Source organism: Electrophorus electricus, chromosome 2 (assembly GCF_013358815.1).
Source record: "Electrophorus electricus isolate fEleEle1 chromosome 2, fEleEle1.pri, whole genome shotgun sequence".
NCBI lineage: Eukaryota > Metazoa > Chordata > Actinopteri > Gymnotiformes > Gymnotidae > Electrophorus > Electrophorus electricus.
In genome coordinates this window covers 17,567,416-17,586,256 of record NC_049536.1, presented here as the reverse complement: position 1 = coordinate 17,586,256, position 18,841 = coordinate 17,567,416, and the positions used below count along the sequence as shown (strand labels likewise).

General features: G+C 38.2%; 1 protein-coding gene across 5 annotated transcripts in view; it reads left to right on the top strand.

Moving 5' to 3' along the window:
* Nucleotides 1-18,841, top strand: part of osbpl8 (oxysterol binding protein-like 8) — a 59,453-nt gene that overhangs the window by 18,230 nt on the left and 22,382 nt on the right. For 2 of the 5 annotated variants that reach the window (XM_035520705.1, XM_035520704.1), the window contains exons 3-4: nt 8,313-8,349; nt 10,018-10,158. In XM_035520705.1, the coding sequence (XP_035376598.1) occupies nt 8,313-8,349; nt 10,018-10,158 (178 nt within the window). Of the gene's footprint in view, nt 1-343; nt 431-4,410; nt 4,471-4,593; nt 5,089-8,312; nt 8,350-10,017; nt 10,159-18,841 lie in introns of those variants that run through there. The other 3 variants (XM_035520715.1, XM_035520710.1, XM_035520719.1) reach the window with 3 other exon arrangements.

Here is an 18,841-nt window from a genome sequence, read left to right as displayed (position 1 = left end):
AGTATTTGCGATAGAGTGGAAGCTAGTTGGTTGCATGACCTGTTGTGCTGGATAAGTGTGCAATAATGCTATTGTTGCTAGTGACTTTTGGTTATGTCACTCAACTAAAATGAGAGAATGATCTGAAAAATTCTCACTGCTTCCTCAAGGAAGAGTTGGGAGGTTGAAATGGGAGCTAGATTGAGTTGGATATTGGTCGCAAAAAGACATGTAGACTTCAGATGTTATCCTGCATGTGCCACTCTTTCTGCAAGTCACAGACACTTTGTACTCATTATATGCACGCACACACGTGCACACACACACACACACACACACACACACACACACACATACACACATATACATCTTCCTGCTTTTGCTCCGTTTCTTATTGTTTCTCACATTAGGTAAAGCTGTTTTTGGGCTATCTGCTGCTTGGGCTATGTAGGTGAGTGCAAGTGTTTATCTTCTCCATGTATAGTTAGAGGCTCTATATATACTTTGCTGCAGTTATTTACTACTTAAGTGAAACCCACAACTTATGCGGGTTCGCAATGATTCAGAAACAGATGCTGGTCAAGATGAACGTTTTGCATTTTAGATCATAGATTTTGCTGCAATCCTACACCCTCACACAGTTGAACAGGAAAATGTCTCCATACCTGATGCAAGCAAAGTCTACTTATATTGGGATAGGGTTGTGTAGGGAAGAATAGGCTAGGCTTGGATTTGGTAGGGTGGGGTAAGATAGCTAGGGGAGACTAGAGGAAAGAAGGGTAGGATAGACAGGCTGACCAAGGCAAACCCCCCCCCCCCCCCCCCAAAAAAAAAACAGGCTGACCAAGGCAAGGATAATCTATCTGAAATGTCCTGCTCTCAACCTAACTGGATACTGGGGTTGGTCACCAGTGTTATGGGAAATTGAGCAGGCTCACATTATTTCACCTGCCCTCAGTCAGTCACTCCATCATAGGGTGGGAGAAGGAGACAAGAGTGCACTTTTATTTGATTTGGTCAAAATTATTGACATCATTTTGGATATTGCTGGCTGAAATGGAGCATATCCCATGCACATCTTATGTATTGTTTCTTTTTGAATGTCTACGTGTTTGAATGTCTATGTGTGTATTGGTAAAGAATAAGAGACATGAGACATTGATATTTTGGGTGTTTATATGGGATTTGGGCTGTTTGAGTGTTCTTATAGTTGTTGAAAGTAACTGAGATGAAGTTTGAAATTTGGCTGTGTGACATTTTTTTAAGTTGTTATGCACAGGAAACCACTGTTTCTCTTCCTGTTTTGGACGGTGCTAGATTGAGGGTACAAGCATGTTGAAGCATGACATTTTCACTGTGGTAACATTAGGGCCCAACACTGGTCAAAATATTTGAGTATATTTTACTTTCGGGATGAGGCATTGGGTCAGGCTTAGTGTTAAGTTATTAAGCCCAGACAGACTAGTGACTAGAGTTAGGCTTTAAGGTTTTTGAGCTCTTTTTTTCATTACTCTTGATGTTTATGTAAGTAATGAGCTACAAGATAAGCTATAGGGAGGGAAAGAATAATAAGTGTAAACATTCTGTTCATAACGTTTGTAAACAAAATTTAAGCAGATGAGAGAGGAGGGGTTAAAGTGGAAAGTAGGAGGAAGTGTGTGGGGCTGGCAAAAGATTATGGAGAGAGTGCCGTGGGTGCTGCTCACTGTTGTGGCAGTGTGGATTAAGCTTGCTGCTAAAGAATACATCAGAACTCTAAATGCTGTGTACATACACACACCTTTCATACACTGAAAATCTTAACAAACTGATTATCTCACATGCACAAACACTTTCTCAAACTGTTACCATTTAGCCTGTTCTTTTGTAGGGTTTATTTTTGCTACATAAGATTATTATGCCTCATAATTATTAATCTGTTCATTAAACAGTATTTTATGCAACTATAAAAATGACCACAGTCCTTAATTTCTAACAAAAAACAGATCTGATTCCTGAAGATTTTAATAAATGTCATTTACAGCAAACAAAATTTGAATGATATCAAAACAGACAACATGGTGAAAATTAAATGAGACATTTTTTAACACAGCAAACTAAGACACAAAAAATAGCATCAACAATCAGTATATTTACAGTGGATACAAGCTAAATTACTATTAAGCATGTGCACGTGTCTGTAAGTTGTGAGAAGGGGAACACTGAGTGCATGTGTGTGGATGTGCACGCTCATGTAAATGCATTTGCATGATGTAAGAATAGGTGGAGATTTGCTTTCTTGGCTCTAATGTGGGTGAGTCAAGAAAATGGTGCTGTATTTGCTGTATTTTTGGCAAAATTACATGGCTGTAAGTCAGTAAGCTCAGCTGGTCTTGTTCAGCGTCATTGCAGAACAAAGGACAATGGCACCAAGTATGAAATGTGTAGCAGAGTCAAAATGATCTAACAATAAAGTTATTTATTTGTTTAACTTTGTAAAGGCAAAAATAGAGTGAGGGTAGTACTGCTGATTAAGACTTTAAACATCTTGATGCTGAGTGATATTGCACACAACTTTTTCTTCTTTGATGGAAGGTTGCTTTGTGCATTTCTGGTGGTGCTGTCACCTGCTGGAATGCATTACCTTGTTCTGTATGATGTATATTATTCACTGCTGTTTGTGGACACTGATTTGAAATATATGTTCAGTTGTAATTGTAAAGTGCATTAGTGATTAATGCTATTGCAGCGAGATATTAGTATGTAGTGTATGTGAATGTGTAAGTCTGCTATGAAGTAGGTGACAATAACTGTGTTGATGAGACAGGATTAGATTGTTTAGATAGAATTATTAGGATTAGATAGAATCTGATGTCTTGGGGATAGAAACTGTTCTTTATCTTGTTTGTCTGTGACTGGATGCTCCAAAACCACCTGCTAGATGGCAGCCTCAAGAACAGGATGTGTGCTGGCTAAGTGAGTCTGATGTGATCTTTTGAGCTTTCCTTGTGCACTGTGTGCAATAGTTATCCTGTAGGGCTGGAAGTTTGTTTCTGGTGATCGGTTCTGCGGTTCTGACCATTCTGACCATATATATGTAAAGGACATGCCCTCCCTCCTCCTGCAGCTTTTTAAAATCCACTATCATCTTTGTTTTACTGTCATTAAGATGGTGACTTTTGTCACTGCACCACTCTGACAAAACACTCTGACGGTCTCCTGTCAAAGAGAAGACAATCTACTCTCTAGGTCCCATATCTGCCAGTGATGATGCCTACAATGGTGGTATTAATAGCAAACTTGAAGATTGCATTGGAGCTGTAGTGCACTTGTGTTTGTGTACAAGATGTACAGGAAGGGACAAAGCACACATCCTTGGGGTGCACCTGTGTTCAGGATCAGCATGGAGGATGTGCTATTTCTAGTGCTTACCTGTCAAAAAGTCTAAGATCTTTGCACAGATGGTAGTTTAGGCCTAGATCATTGTTTACCAAATCAGCTTTGTGGCAATGAGGTGTTGAATGCTAAACTGTAATAAATGAACAGCATTCTCACTTATTTTTTGTTATCCAAATGTAAGAGAGACCTGTGCATTGTCAGCACATTAGTATCATCTGTTGATCTGTTTGAAAGATAAGATTGGAGAGGGTGGTAGTGATGAACATATATGAGTTTTGACAAACCACTCCAAGCATTTCGTAAGGGTTGAAGTCAGTGCAACAAGATAGTAGTCATTTAGGCCAGAGATTTTTGGGCAGTGGGATAATTTTCAGGCACTGGGATGGTTGTATTTTTGAAGCACCTGGGGATTTTCAAGAGACTTGGTGCAAGTTTGAAGATGTTGTAAGATACTTCTGCTAAGTGTATGGCACAAGCTGTGATGATGCAATCATGAATGCTATTGGGATCTGGAGCCTTACTTGTGTTTCCTGCTTTGAAACATCTTATTACATCTGTCTTGGATATGGACACTGAGTGAATTAACAGGCAGTTTCATAGCAGGGTAGATATTGTTTGCTTCAAATTGAGTATAGTAAGTTTTGAGCTCATCATGTAATGAGATGCACACTGCTATGTTAAAGTGTCCTTTCTTTGTAGTGTGTAATAGTGTAGGCCCTTCCACAAGTGCTTGAGATTAGACAGCACTATGTGCCTTGAGTTTGGCTCCCATATCACTGTTGACCCATGGCTTCTGGTTAGGAAATGACTGTTGCTTTTAGGGACAATGTTATTGATACACTTACTAATGTAGCCTGTGACGATCGTATTCATTGAAATCACCTTCAGCAGCCTCTTGGAACATCTGCTACCCAGTTGTGTCAAAGCAGTCTTGGAGTTTAATGATTACATCCTCTTACAGCCGGTTTATCCTGTTTGTCCCTTTGTGTCTATGCACTTAGGAGCAGAATGGATGAAGGATCGGCCTTCCCAAAGGCTGGATGGGGGAGGGGTTTGTAACAGTCCTCAAGTGCTGTGTAACAATGGTCCAGGGTCTGGTTGCCTTGTGTGGGGGTAATTGATATGCTGTCAGAATTTATGCAGAGCTTTCCTGATGTTTGCCCTCTTAAAATACCAAATAACAATAAAAGCAGCATCTGGATGCTAGTTTTCTAGCCTATTGATTGTCTTTTACAGGTCATCTAGTGCATGCTTTGCCTGCCTGAGGTGGAATGTAAACAGCTATAAGAAGGACAGAGCTGAATTCCCACACAAAAGGGGTAAACCTTGAGTGCAATAAACAATACCCTACAATAAGTACTAGAGTTTCAATTAGTCAACATAGGAGCAAGATCAATGGTCGTTTAAATATTCTACAAATGGATGAGTCTTCAGTCTGTATTTGAATACTGCAAGGGACTCTGCTGTTCATGTATTGATCATAAACTCCTAAGCCTCTGCGCTTTCCTGTATGAGCCCACCTTTCTGTCCTGACAGTAGATTGAAAAGTCCACCAGCGTTACTCTGCCTTGATTCAGTGAAAGCCTGCGCACATAGTAGTTCACAGTGTGTTGAACATATGAAATGAACATATTTTTAGCATCTAGATATTTTGTAGCAAGAACCAAGAAATGCTGAAGGAAAAGCCACAAACAAGCAGAAAGAGCAACTGACTTACAGAGAAAAAGCGTGGTGAGTAACTAAGACATACATTCCCCAAACATGATAAGTTACATTAGTTCACTCTAATAAAGTAAAAAAGGGACACAACTAAACCAAAAACACATAGACACAGTTCAGTTTTTAGCAACCTTTTGTGTCATGCAGTTTTTAAACTAAATTATGTCTGCAGAGATGCACAAAGAATTCAGGGAGTCCTCATCATGCTCCCCTCTATACTCCCCCTGGTCCACTATCAAAATCCAGTATGGGATGCTACAATATATACAGTGGATAGATGACCTGACATTTTCTTTTAGAATTTACTGGTGTAATTCAGATTCCGTTGTTCCATCAATAATGGAAAGCCACTTTGTTGGTTGACCACTCATGGGGAGGTTAATAATGATCTTGAAATTCCTCTATTTGTTCACAGTGTGTATATGTGTAGATTGGTGGAGTCCAAACTGTATAGGGATGGTTTTGTAACCTTTTCCAACCTGATGAGCATGAACAACTCTTCTTCTGAGGTTCTCAGAAATCTTCTTTGTTCATTCTGTTATACACGTCCATGAATGAGTTGTGTAGATTATACTTTGCTAGATCCCTGTTCTTTAAATAAAACAGGGTGTCCATTGTCATCCCATTGATTGACATCTGACTCAAATTTCATCTTCAAATTATCTGCTAATCCTAAAGGTTCACATAATTTTGCCACTCAGATATATAATATTGGTTCAATTTCTTCACTAAATAAATGACAGTGTCTATTTTTTGTATCATTTGTTTGATTTGGTTCACTATGTGTAGATTATTTATTTTTCCTTAAATTTCCTCACTTAATTGCTGCCATAGCAACAACTCACAATACAAACATATATTCATTAATATTAAAGCCGTCTCCAATTAAATTTAAATGACAGTTTATTTAATGATTTTTTAATGATAAGTTCCTCAAAAAGGATGAGATCTCTGCATCATCCTCAAGGATTTTAAAGTGTTAAAAAAACTATTAATCCCTGATATTTGTAGAATGAGAAGTGAGTACAAAAGGAATTAGCACAAAATTGTTTGCAGGTCAGTGTATCCCTTCTCTCACCAGCTTTATATATATATGCATTGTCTATGCATTATCACAGTTATGAATATATCCATACACCTGGGGAAGCAAATCAAACCTGCACATGCTAAATTGACTCAGATGGGTGATGTGTGCAAACCAGCTGGCTCAAATGTTGAAAAGGCAGTAACATTGTGGTAAAAACAAGGAGTCAGGTGTGGGAAGTTTTGCCTGTCATCAATGAAATAACACATATGTGATTATGCTGTGATAAACAATATGGACTTATCTTAGAGTTTAGATTCTTCAAAGTAACCATCCTATACTTTTATGACAGTTTTGTACACTCTTGATGTTCTCTTAACCACCTTCATGAGCAGGTCCCTGTCATGCATTTGCTTCAGTCTTGAAGACATTCTCACATATGCAGAGCATATGTGCATATTGTGAGAATATGGTGCATATGGTGAGAACCTGAAGTTCTAAACGATAGCTGTATTTGCTGAGGGCACATATAAAATTGTGTGTGTTTTGAAAATTAATTTATATATAGGCTAACACCTTTCCCAAATTATATTTGTTTTAGAAACAAATTTAAGCATAATCCACTAGATTAAAATGCCTTTATTACTATTATAAACGTATTCAATTAGGTGTTTCCAAATGTTTGGCTGGGTACTGTATATTTCTGTATACATTCATGTTGATGCATAATAGGTTCCATTTTTCTCTTGCTCTATAGGCCTCTGGATCAGCAGAGCTACATATGCATACATGGTTGTCATAATTCATAACAGAATGAGGAGGAAAACAACCTTGTTTAGGTTTAGCCCTGCCACACGTCATACTGTAGAGAGTTTGCATGATGCACTTGAGGAAACAATATCTAAAGAGTGGATATTTGACATAAAAAACTGAAATAACAAAAAATAAATCCTCTAATACAGCATTTGAAGAATATAACTGGGTACAATGCTTTGGCCACAATTTAAACATGGCAGTAAGCAAAGCCTTGTTTATTGACAGCATGTCTGTCCTGGCATCAGTAAATTAAGTATTACGTTCTGAATTTCTACAGTGAATAAAAGGTACTAGGAGATATCACTGATGTTCACAGCATAACTTTATTTACTCAAAAGACAGCCATTTGCCAAACTATTCATTTTATCATATATAATAATATAGAATAATTTAATAATTAAATATCTGTATAAGCCTATAGGCCTTGTGTATGTGTATAATTTACCTTTAGGGGGTGCCACAGCACCGACATATAAAAATAAAAAAAACATTTATGCATACTATAGGTAAGTAATAAGTGCCATGTGATTCAGTTCTCTGAGCAGAATAACTTTGCCATTACAAATTATATAAAAAATTAGCCTGCTGACCTGGTAGTTAGATATTTTTTCAAAGAATACAGTGTACTGTCAAAAGGTAAAATTGTCAGTCCTTACAAAACTTGAAAACATCTTCATTGAAGGTTTCTCATCAACAATCATAACATGTGGGGGCCTTTTGAGAAACATTGACTCCATTATTTATGTTCTAAAAACAGCATCCTTAGACCTCACAGGTACAAACTGCCTAAAGCCAGAAGAGAGGAAAAGTAAGTGTCATCAACAAAGAAATTTACATGCAGTGATAATATGATATTAAGCCAAATCAGCCATCTACAGTGTATAATTGCATACTATGCAAAACACTGTTACACAATGAGTTCTGGTAATAAGAGTGAACCAGTGAACCATAGATTTGTAGGTGGGTATGATGTTTAGCAGATTCTGGTCTGATTTGTATGCTTTGTGGGCTCTATCTTCCCAATGGGCCTAAGGGCCGATACGTGCTTGGACCTGGAATTTATATAAGGAGTAAAGAAGGCATCAGAGTTCATATTGCATGTTGGGGTTCTTTGTTGTTAGGTCATCAAGCCTTCACCCTTTCTAAATGTAATCTCTGCAAATCGATACTGTTCAGACTATAATATTGCTTTTGTGTCTTTACCCCATACGGGACCCGTTACCAATTCAGCCTTTTCTGTTGAGGCTTGTGTTTATGATGATCTGTTAGTTTGACTAATGCTTATTTTCTTTTTGTCTTCTATTTTCACTTCCTTATCTGCTGCTCCCATTGTGTCCAATGCACCAAATATCACCAACTGTTCCCAATGGACCTGTGTGTGTGTCTGAATATGAAGTGCCAAGCAGAGAACAGAGAGCAGCCTGCCTCCTCAGGTAAGCCTCTTCATTATGTGTGGTATGTGTGTTGAGGGATATTGTTTAAGGTGAATCCATTATTAAAAACAGATTGTGTGTAAGAGTATGTGTTAAATTTAAGGAAAGTTCATTAGTGATTGTGTATGCAAGTTTTTTTGATCCTTTTTTCTTCAGTTGCTAATCTAACTGGTTGCAAGGAAAGGGAAAAGAAATGTGGTTTCTAAATGAGCATTTTTCAGATTTATGGGTCTTGTGTGATGGTTCATACATCATAATTTATTAGGGATCACCATTTTTTGCACTTGTCTTTATTGACATTGCAGCATTCATTGACATTCATATTAAAGTGTTTTTAATGGACATTTAAAAAAATTGTTCACTTTTTTTTTTCCACAAAAGTCTCTGTATTAACCTTTATTTACTAAATAACATAGATACTAACACCAGGTTGTAGGCACAGGGATGTTACCAATAGTGGAAATACTAACATTCACTCCCTGACCAACCTCTCCACTGAAATTAGTTAATACTGTTAAGCAAATATCTCACTTGGGCAAGTTCAGAATGTGCTAAGCTACCTGCAAGAAAGTAAAACCTCTAAAAGTGATTTCACTTGAGTAGCCCAAGTAGCTGAATAAAAAATGCTGCACATTTTCTGACAACAGCCACCACACAATTCAACAATATTTGAAATGTAGCAGGAGCATTGTGCAACCCAAGCTGCAAATATGTATACTCAAAAAAGTGGTCCAGGGATATGAAAACTTGAGCTTTACACAATTAATGGTACTTGCCCATATCGATGTACCGCAAATATTCTCACAACTTCAGGAATTAGAACTTGCAATAAGCAAAGGCATGCTCTAACCACTGTGAGAATTTGTTTGCAAATGTCATGTTGTATGACATAATGAAGTCTTCGCTGTGCAAATGAATAGCACAATAACACATATAATTAATAACACAATTAAGTGTATTTATTATTTATTAAATAATAAAATATACTAAATAAAAGTTATCCAATCCTACATGTGTTTGTCAGCTAATGGCTCAGAAATTAGTGTACATGTATGTAAAGTAGGGTCTCACTGATCTATGGTTAGACCGATTTACAATAGACTGAATCAGAAGGTTCCACAGGTGGAAATCACCATTAATGTCTCTTTAAATATAATTTTAGAAAATAAATATACTGTCAGCAACAAATATACTGTCAGATGCTGCTCTTAATATAACAAAAATAGGTGAAGGCATTAATTGACCGTCACATGATCACATGCTGTTCATCAAGGGCATTTTATACCATATTTTAAGGTAAAGATTTAAGTTTACAATATAATGTTATTTGCATGTCATTTTTCTATTTATATATCATAAACTTTGTTTTCCCTGTTAAAGTTTTACAATTTTGACAGTTATTTGAAATTGGTAAACCTATTAGCTGAGGTCTAGTTACCTACATGTGTTGGATTTCATTTTTGACCATATAAAATTATTTCATGTTTTTATTGCTGGTTATTGGGCTTTTGGATTTTTTTTTTTTAGCTCTTTAAATTTGGTGTCAGAATAGTTGATTTTTATGTCATTGGGGCCTGGTGTAAATGTTTTATTTTTTGGTCAGAAAATGTGCCTATACTTACTTGAATGAAAAACTAAACTCATGTTTTCTCTTCATTGTTGCTGTAGCTGCCCTAATGCCTGGTGATGATGCTGCACTTCTGACACCTGGGAGAATCACTCAGCGTGGAAAGGAATCAGGATTTCACACTCCCGCAAGAGACCTCCTAATAAACCCCTCACTTAGCCCCAGGATCAGCTGCAGCCATGGTAAGAGTTATTGTGTATCGTGGGTGTCGCACCTGTCCTGGGTTAAAAACCTTTTTGGGAAGTTGGAAAGAGCTTCTCTTTTCATTGACTTTTGTGATGTCAGTCAGGCATATGTATGCAGTTCTGGATGATGTGTGGATTGTTTTTAGCTGTCTACTATAAATGCTCTTTTGTCTAAACTATTTAAGGATTGAGTGATGATAAACAATTTTAGACTGCTGGTAGAGAAAATCTGTTTAGATTTTAGCATCATGTCCTTGAATGACATTTAAGAATTACTTAATTTTGTTTGGTACAGGTAGTACCTAATAACAAAATGTTCATGCATGTTTGATAATGTATTAGCTGTTCCTTTCATATTAAGTTATAAGGAAAGCTGTTTTCTAGCTAGCCTGTTATCAGGCTGGGCCAGAGAAAAGCTGGTAAATTATGGGAATGAATAGGTGTATTATCTTGTTACAAATGTTGCCAGGTTGCTAACAGAGAAAGAGAAATAGAAAATTCCACAACAATGGACAGATCTAAAAATGTGGCTTTCAGAACACATGATCATCAAGCTTCATTACTTTATCTTCTCTACATCCAGAGGACCTATCTTGATATCTTGTTGCTGGTGAAAATTGATGCCATCTACAGCTAACTGCAAGGGTACATTTTCTGGCATGAACCAAGTGAAACACATCTTATGCAACTCTTTATAATTGGGATATCAGATGAATCATTTTGGCCTGACAAAGCAATTAGTTCCTGGATATTGAGAGAGTTTCAGGACACCTGGAGCCCAATTGTTTATTTACTCTGGTATATTGTGAAGCAACGTTGACTTGTTCCTGTTCATCTAACAGAAACACTTCCCTTGTTTGTTGTATCATGATGTTTGTTGTATCAGTAGGGTGCAGCACAGAGCAAAAGAAAGCAGGGCCATACATCAGCCCAACCCAAGCACCTCAAGTGTAAGTGTGTATCTGCATAAGCCTGAGAGTGTAGGTTTATGTACTGATGATGTATGATCCTTCAGTTGTCAACACAAATAGCCAATCAGCATTCAGCTTTGGACATTGTCTCCTAGGATACCAGCTGAGCTGTGTTTGCATGTACTGTGGCTCTACTCTTTTACTAAAGCACTACAACGCATGGCTTTGTCAGACAGGACCTTTTAAATCCAGTATGTGTATCCTGATAGTGTGGATAGTGTGGATACTGTGTCTTTGTCTTTGTTGCCACACAAACTCACAGACACTCACATGCTCACATTCACATCAGCACACAGACCAACTTTTTTGGTCTGTGTTTACATAACATAAAGTCTGAAATAATTAAATCTGCATTTTTTTTCTCTCTAATACTAATAGGGCTCAGGCTCTCATCCAGATATCCGTGGCAGCAATTTTGCCTACAGTAATGCCTCTGTGGACTGAGTTGCTGAAGGGGATTTAGGTTCTTCTCTCTGGCCCATGCCTCCTACCAGAATTTACTTTCTATGAGTTTTTTTATTTGCAAAATTCGTTGTGGCTGCTTCTTTATTTTAAATTTATATTTTTTGGATAGTGCACATGTGTGAAGATATGACAGATTTGTTTAGACAGTCTAGTGAAAGCTGGAACCAGATGCAAACATTTTCTATCATACTACCCATAGCAGTGACTGCGGGTCCACCATCATAGTGGTACTACTCTACATTACAACCTGAGCTTAATAGTTAAGCTCAGAAGGAAGAACAGAGAGCAAGGGAGAGAAAGAGATGGTGGAAAGGTACAGGATTTACAGCATTAAGTGTAATCAGCAGACGGCAATGCAAATGGACAGTGTTCCTCTCCGCTTATTACCAATCCCCTCCCTGGCTGCTATCCAATAAGAACAGCATAGTTGTGTGTATCGATGTGGGTGTTGTGTTGTCATGCATTTGTCGCTGTGAGTTGTACAGACACCAGTGTTTGGGGGAAAAAGCAACATCACTATGAAAAAAAAAAAAAACGTGCACAATCGTATACACACAAAACACTAAATAACTGTTTATGATCAGCAGCATTTAAAAAATATATATATATTACAAATATATACAATTTTAATCAAAAAGTAGAACTGTGCATTTGATTTCTTCCTTTGGTCCCTTTTCTGAAGACAGAGCAAATGTATCTGCATATGTTCTACTATCTGCAGTGTTGTACATTAGTTGCCTGAAAAGATGTCATGAAGCATGTATAATTTTTTTTACGTCATGGGCAAATAAGTCAAGTGGCCAAATGCAGACGTGGGTAGTAACATGCTACCTTTACTATAAACACTACCTTTACTATAAAACATTTAGTAACTTTTTTGAGCAGATCAAAAAATCAACTATAAGACAATCTAACAGTTAAACTCTTGATCACATTTCCGAGGTCAAAAAGGTACTTTTACTCAAATTCATCCATGTTACATTTACAAAAATTATTGTGATTCTACGCACATATTGCACATAGATTTTGTTCAACTCCAAGTGTCACCACAACCTGGACTACCAAGTGTCTCAGGGTTACTGAGTGGCATTGCTTTGCTTGAGTAAGTTAGCCAACTGGATAATAGTAAGCAGACAGACATAAACAGAAACAGGCAGGATTTCTTGCATGGCAAAAAAAAAGGGAGCACTGCACTATGATGCATAATAAAAATGTGTGTCTGCTCACCACATTAACTTGAAGAGTAATCCAAGGCAAAAATTGAAACAGGTTTAAACAATATTCATGTCAGAGTTGTCATAACCACATCAGGTACCTTCAAACATTATTTATGTGGTGTTAAATCAGTTAAAAGTACCTTAAATGAGGAGATGATACATTAGTTGAAGTTGGCAGCAGTTGAAGTTTTATTACAATTTTACAAATAATTTGAAGAGAAATTATATTTTGGACATATTGAATTGGTTTTTCTATGTACTATAAAATCAGGCTGTGATTTTGCAGTTCCATGAGTTACAGGCAAAGAATGTGTAGGAAGAAGGGAGGAGATAAAAGTGAGTCTCCAACCAAAGAGAATTAATGAAATGAATAAAAACTGAACATAAAAGTGCACTAAAAATAACAAAAGAAGTCAATGTAACATTCACAATAACTGACAGTCATGAAAACAAAAAGGACTTAAAAAGGATAAATAATGCCATAACATTTACATTTACGGCATTTAGCAGACTCTCTTATTCAGAGCGACTTACAAAAGTGCTTTGTCATTTACTCAAAGAATATATCCTAGTACAGTACAGTAGGTTAGAATCAGACATACCAATGACCTAGAATACAGGGATGAATGCTGATACCTAGAAGTACAAAATGCATAAGGTCAATCTTAAACAATAAGTGCTATAAACAATAAGTTCTAGAGTTTGTTAAACAATACCCTACAATAACTAATAATTTAGTCAGTCAATATAGGAGCAGTGTCAATTGTCCTTTAAATATTCTGCAAATAGATGGGCCTTCAGTCTGCGTTTGAAGACTGCAAGGGACTCTGCTGTCCAGACATCAAGTGGGAGTTCATTCCACCATCTTGGAGCCAGGACAGAAAATAGTCTCAATGCTTGATGTCCATGAGACCTGAAGCAAGGTATTTCAAGCCGAGCCGTACTTGAGGTTTGAAGTACTCGAGGTACGGATTGGGCTTTGACCATTGACCTCATGTATAAAGGGGCTGGTCCATTTTTGGCTTTGTAGGCAAGCATCAAGGTTTTAAATCTGATTCATGCAGCTACAGGGAGCCGATGAAGGGAGTGCAGCAGTGAAGTAACGTGAGAACTTTGGAAGATTGAAGACTAGTCATGCTGCTGCATTCTGAACAAGTTGTAGGGGTTTGATGGCTCTTAGAAGAAGACCAGCAAGTAGCGAGTTGCAGTAGTCTAGCTTTGAGATCACAAGAGACTGCACAAGCACCTGGGAAGCTTCATGCGAGAGAAAGGGCCGAATTTTTTGTATGTTGCAAAGGAGAAATCTGCAAGACCAGGTTAGATTTGAAACATGCATTGAGAAGGACAACTGGTTGTCCAAAGTTACGCCCAGGCTACGGGCAGCTTCGGATGGTGATATCAGGGAGTTCTCAAAGGAAACAGTGAGGTCATGGTAAGGGTTGGGAGTACCTGGTGAACAGAAGCTCGGTATTACTAGGGTTGAGCTTCAAGTGGTGGGCTGTCATCCGTGATGCGATGTCAGTCAAGCATGCTGAGATACTACTGGAGACCTGCATGACAGAGGGTGGAAAAGAAAGAAATATTTGAGTGTCATCAGTTTAGCAGTGATAGGAGAAACCATGAGAAGATATTACATCACCAAGATAACGAGTATACTAAGAGAAGAGAAGGGGGCCTAATACTGAGCCTTGTTGAGCACCAGTAGAGAGTCTACACAGTTTGGATGTATATCCTCTCCATGTCACCTGATAGAACCAGCCCTCCAGATAGGACTGAAACCATCTCCAAGCAGAGCCAGTCACACCAAGCCTGGAGAGAACAGAGAGAAGAATGTTGTGGTTCACTGTTTCAAAGGCTGCTGAAAGGTCTAGAAGAATCAAAGCAGATGACAGTATGGCAGCTTTAGCAGCATGAAGTTTCGCATCCCTCGTAGCAGTGACTGTTTCTGTAGAATGTGCCGGTTTGTAGCAGACTGATTGGGATCATGCAGCTGGTTCTGGGTGAGAAAAAGAGACAATTGATTATAAATTGCTCATTCAAGGGCTTTTGAGAGGAAAGAGAGAAGTGATACTGGTCTGTAGTTGGTAACGCTGGAGCTGTCAAGTGTGGCATTCTTGAGGATTGGAATGCAGTAGACACGTATCCAGAAGATAAGGAGTTGATGATGACCAATGAAAGGAAGCAGATCTCTTGCGATGGTCTGGAACAGAGCGGTAGGAATTGGATCCAGCGGACATGTAGTCGGATTGCTGGAAGTCAGGAGTTGAATTTCATCTGAGGAGAGAGGAGAAAAAGAAGTCAGAGCATTGGATGTTGGGGAATGCACATTGGTTGGAGGAGTGGGAACAGAGGAAAAGGACTGGCGGATTGCTGCAACCTTCTCCTCAAAGAAGGTGATAAAATCCTCCGGAGTAAGAGATGAGGAAGGGGGGGGGGGGGATTAAGGAGAGAAGAAAAAATGATGGAGTTTGTGTGGATCAGATGCTGATGATTCAAATTTCTCTCTGTAGTCGGATGACTGCAGATGTTGCTTCCAGTGAGAACTTGGAAAGGAGAGACTTGTATGAGCTGAGGTCTGAATCTATGTGAGATTTCCGCCACCACCTCTCTGCAGTCTTTAGTTCTCTCCTGTGGAAGGGAAGTGTTTCTGTTAGACAGGGGGCTGATGGGGAGCATTTAGCAGGTCTAGAGGAGAGAGCACAGAAGATTCAATGATGAGGAGAGTATAGAAATGAAAGAATTTGCAACTGCATCCAAAGAGAGAGAAGATAGAGAATCAGGGTGAGGAACGGTGGACAAAATAGTAGAAGTAAGGGAAGAGGGAGTTATGGAGTGCAGATTGGGACAGAAGTAGGAGGAACATGTTGAAGAGGACTGGATGGAAAGAGAAGGAAGGAAGAGAGAGAAGGATAGAAAATGATGGTCCGAAAGTTGGTGGGGAAAGACACTGTAATGGCATAAAATTCAAAAGAGGAGATGGAAAGAGTAGAGAAGGAAAGTGGAGTGAAACGCCACTCTCTAGACATTAGTAAACCTGTGTCACTACCCCTGCCGAGATGCCTTGGAGAATGGGTAAATGAAAAGGCAGAGGATAGGGCAGCTGGAGTCGCCGGGTTCTCAGGGGTGATCCATGTTTTTGTTAGAGCCAGGAAGTGTAGGAAGTGGAGGGATGCTAATGCTGAGATGAAGTCAGCCTTCTGGACAGCAGATTGGCAGTTCCAGAGCTCTCCTGCCACCACAATATTTGATGGTGCCAAGCATTGTGAGTCAGTGAGGTTGCTGAGATTGCAACATCTATGATAGCATCGAGGAGATCTGTGGGATATGTGGACAGAAATTGTGAAACACATTTCAGATGCTTGATTTGTGGATGTATGAGATAAAGGATTGAGATAATATGAGAACATGAGCTGAAGCTGAGTTTGTGAAGTCCGGTAGGTTGGCTGTAGATGAATTGAGAGCACCACCAAACCTTCTCCAGATGTTGATTACTGCTACAGACATATGTGTCTGTGAGTCATCCTAATTTAACTCTGTTCAATAAGTGCTGAGCCTGACCCTCAATTTACACCTAAGGTTAGGGTGAAACTACACTGGTAGTGAGTAATTACAGCTAACAAGCAACTAACAACTAGGTTTAGACAACAAGCCTTGAATTTTACAGAATCTAAGTCAAAAGTAAGTGAACTCAGAGCCTACCTTAACCAACCAGATGATAATCCAATGAGACAAACCAAAGCACACTCCCAAATGGTGTGGTGAATAAGGCATGGCAACAAATCAAAACAAAGATGCATGCAAAGCTTAGGAACGTAAACAAATGCCAGGTGCATAGCACTGCTGTCAAACAGAGGCCACAAGCAGTGTTGCACTATTTTTGATAATACTTGTTAAAATATTTTTGACCCATGCAAAAAAAAATATATGTATGTTTTTGCCTGATCAATCCCAAATATAATGATTCCAGCATTATATTATGTATTGTACGAAAAGTGGAGCCTCTCTATATTGGCAGACTATAACTCTAAAGTGGGATATTCACTTTATAGGTAAAAATCATACACTTGTAAGTTTGTACATATTTTAATTATTAGCCTCATTTATGAATATGTAAAATATACTTTTGTTGATTTAATTTCTCTGTCACATAAAACCATGCATGATAGAAAAGTTGTAAATCGTATTCAGTCTAAAACAACTATAAGGTTCATCTATTTCATTTTTAAATGGCAAAACGCTCCAGACTCTTCCTAGAGTCTGGCAATGTGAGACTACTAATGGAGTACCTCTCTACTTATAGTCTTTTTACAAGATTCTTTCTTGCTTTTATTAAGTAATCATTTAAATGACTTCTTTTGCTTCTACTTTCAGTAAGTATATTTTAAAGCAATGTGTTTACAGTTCTTGACTATTCTACCCACCTGTGCTTACATTTAATCATCTTTTTGTTATGGTGCTTTTTGGGAACCAGCCCGAGTCAGTTCTGACTGTTGTAAATACACACCAATTTTATTTAGGGGTCAACTCAAGGTCAGCTACAACAAATGCATCTGAACCAAAGCATGAAGTCTATTAGGGGCCAGATCAAAACAGACCAGACCAGCAATTACAATGTCATTTTATGGGCCAATTTAATTTAGGCCAGGCTGCTTCCATAATGAATAACCTTGAACATTTCTGGTCTATCAATGCTCACTGGGTACAAACTTTGCAAGTTTCTATGTAGATGAATAAATTATAATCCTAAAGGGTACATGAACAAAAGTTGTTTTAATGTGGCATAAAGAGCTAGGGCTAATATTAATGCATGTGTGAGAGCCTTAAAAAAAAAAGCAAAAGTTAAACTGTACTTAGGATGTAGGATGGAGAATAGCGTAGATTTAGCTTGAAAAATTGAATGATATTACAACCAGGCTCCTCACACTCCCTCTGCACTCTGCTCTAGCCCCACCTTCATAGCCCCTCCCAAAGAGTAAGTAAACCACTAATGAGAGTCACTAAATATGCAGTAAACCTCTTATGAGAACATGTAGCTGTGAGTGCACAGGCACAGACCAATATCAGAAGAAACACCAAACCAACTATGAGTGCCTCAGCACTTCGCAAAGATATTTAAATCAACATCCAAATAAAATGTTATTCAGTAGCCTTAGCATTGGAATCAAGATAACGTTAGCTCAACTGCACTGAATCTGAGTCAGGATCACACATACAAGGAATTTGTTCTTGGTTACAGTAGCTTAACCTGCATAGTTGCTTGTACACAGTACAAGAGATATTTCCATTTCAATCACGCATGTAACCATGTCGACCTGTAAGTCTGCCTGCAGAATAATTTTTTTCTTCTGTCCTTGAGTACTCATTACCCTGAATTATATCTTAATACATACATTTATCTGATACTTTTATCCAAAGCAATTTACAATTATGTAGTACCATTTGAGGATTACTTGGCAGGGGTGGGATTTGAACCAGCAACCAGTACAAGTCAAGTACAACAAATGCATCTGAACCAAAGCATGAAGTCTATTAGGGGCTAGATCAAAACAGACCACACCAGCAATTACAATGTCATTTTAAGTCAAGTACCTTAACCACTGCCCTACATGGGTTCAAGCATTCCAAAGTCTCCAATAGCATAACTACAGTCTATATATATCAATACAATATATAGTTCTTATACTGGTAGCCATTAACTTCCTTTTAACAGATGACAAATGTTTCATTAATAATTCATTCAGATTACAGATTTAAGATATTTTTGAAGTTACTGTTATGCCTTAAATGATGGCCTCAGTAGGGTTCTGGGCAAAAAAGCAGGGAATAAAATTGATACTTGCATAAGTCTGAATTTGGGTGAATGATCTGTGAGTGAGTGGATATTAGGAACTATGATCAGTACTATTTTATCCTTGCTAAGTCGCAGCTTGTTTGAATGTGTGATTTTATTCCCCCACATTATGCAGCAGAAAGACAGAGACCCCTAATTCAGAATCTCATGCAGGACTGTGGCATGCTCTATGCTGT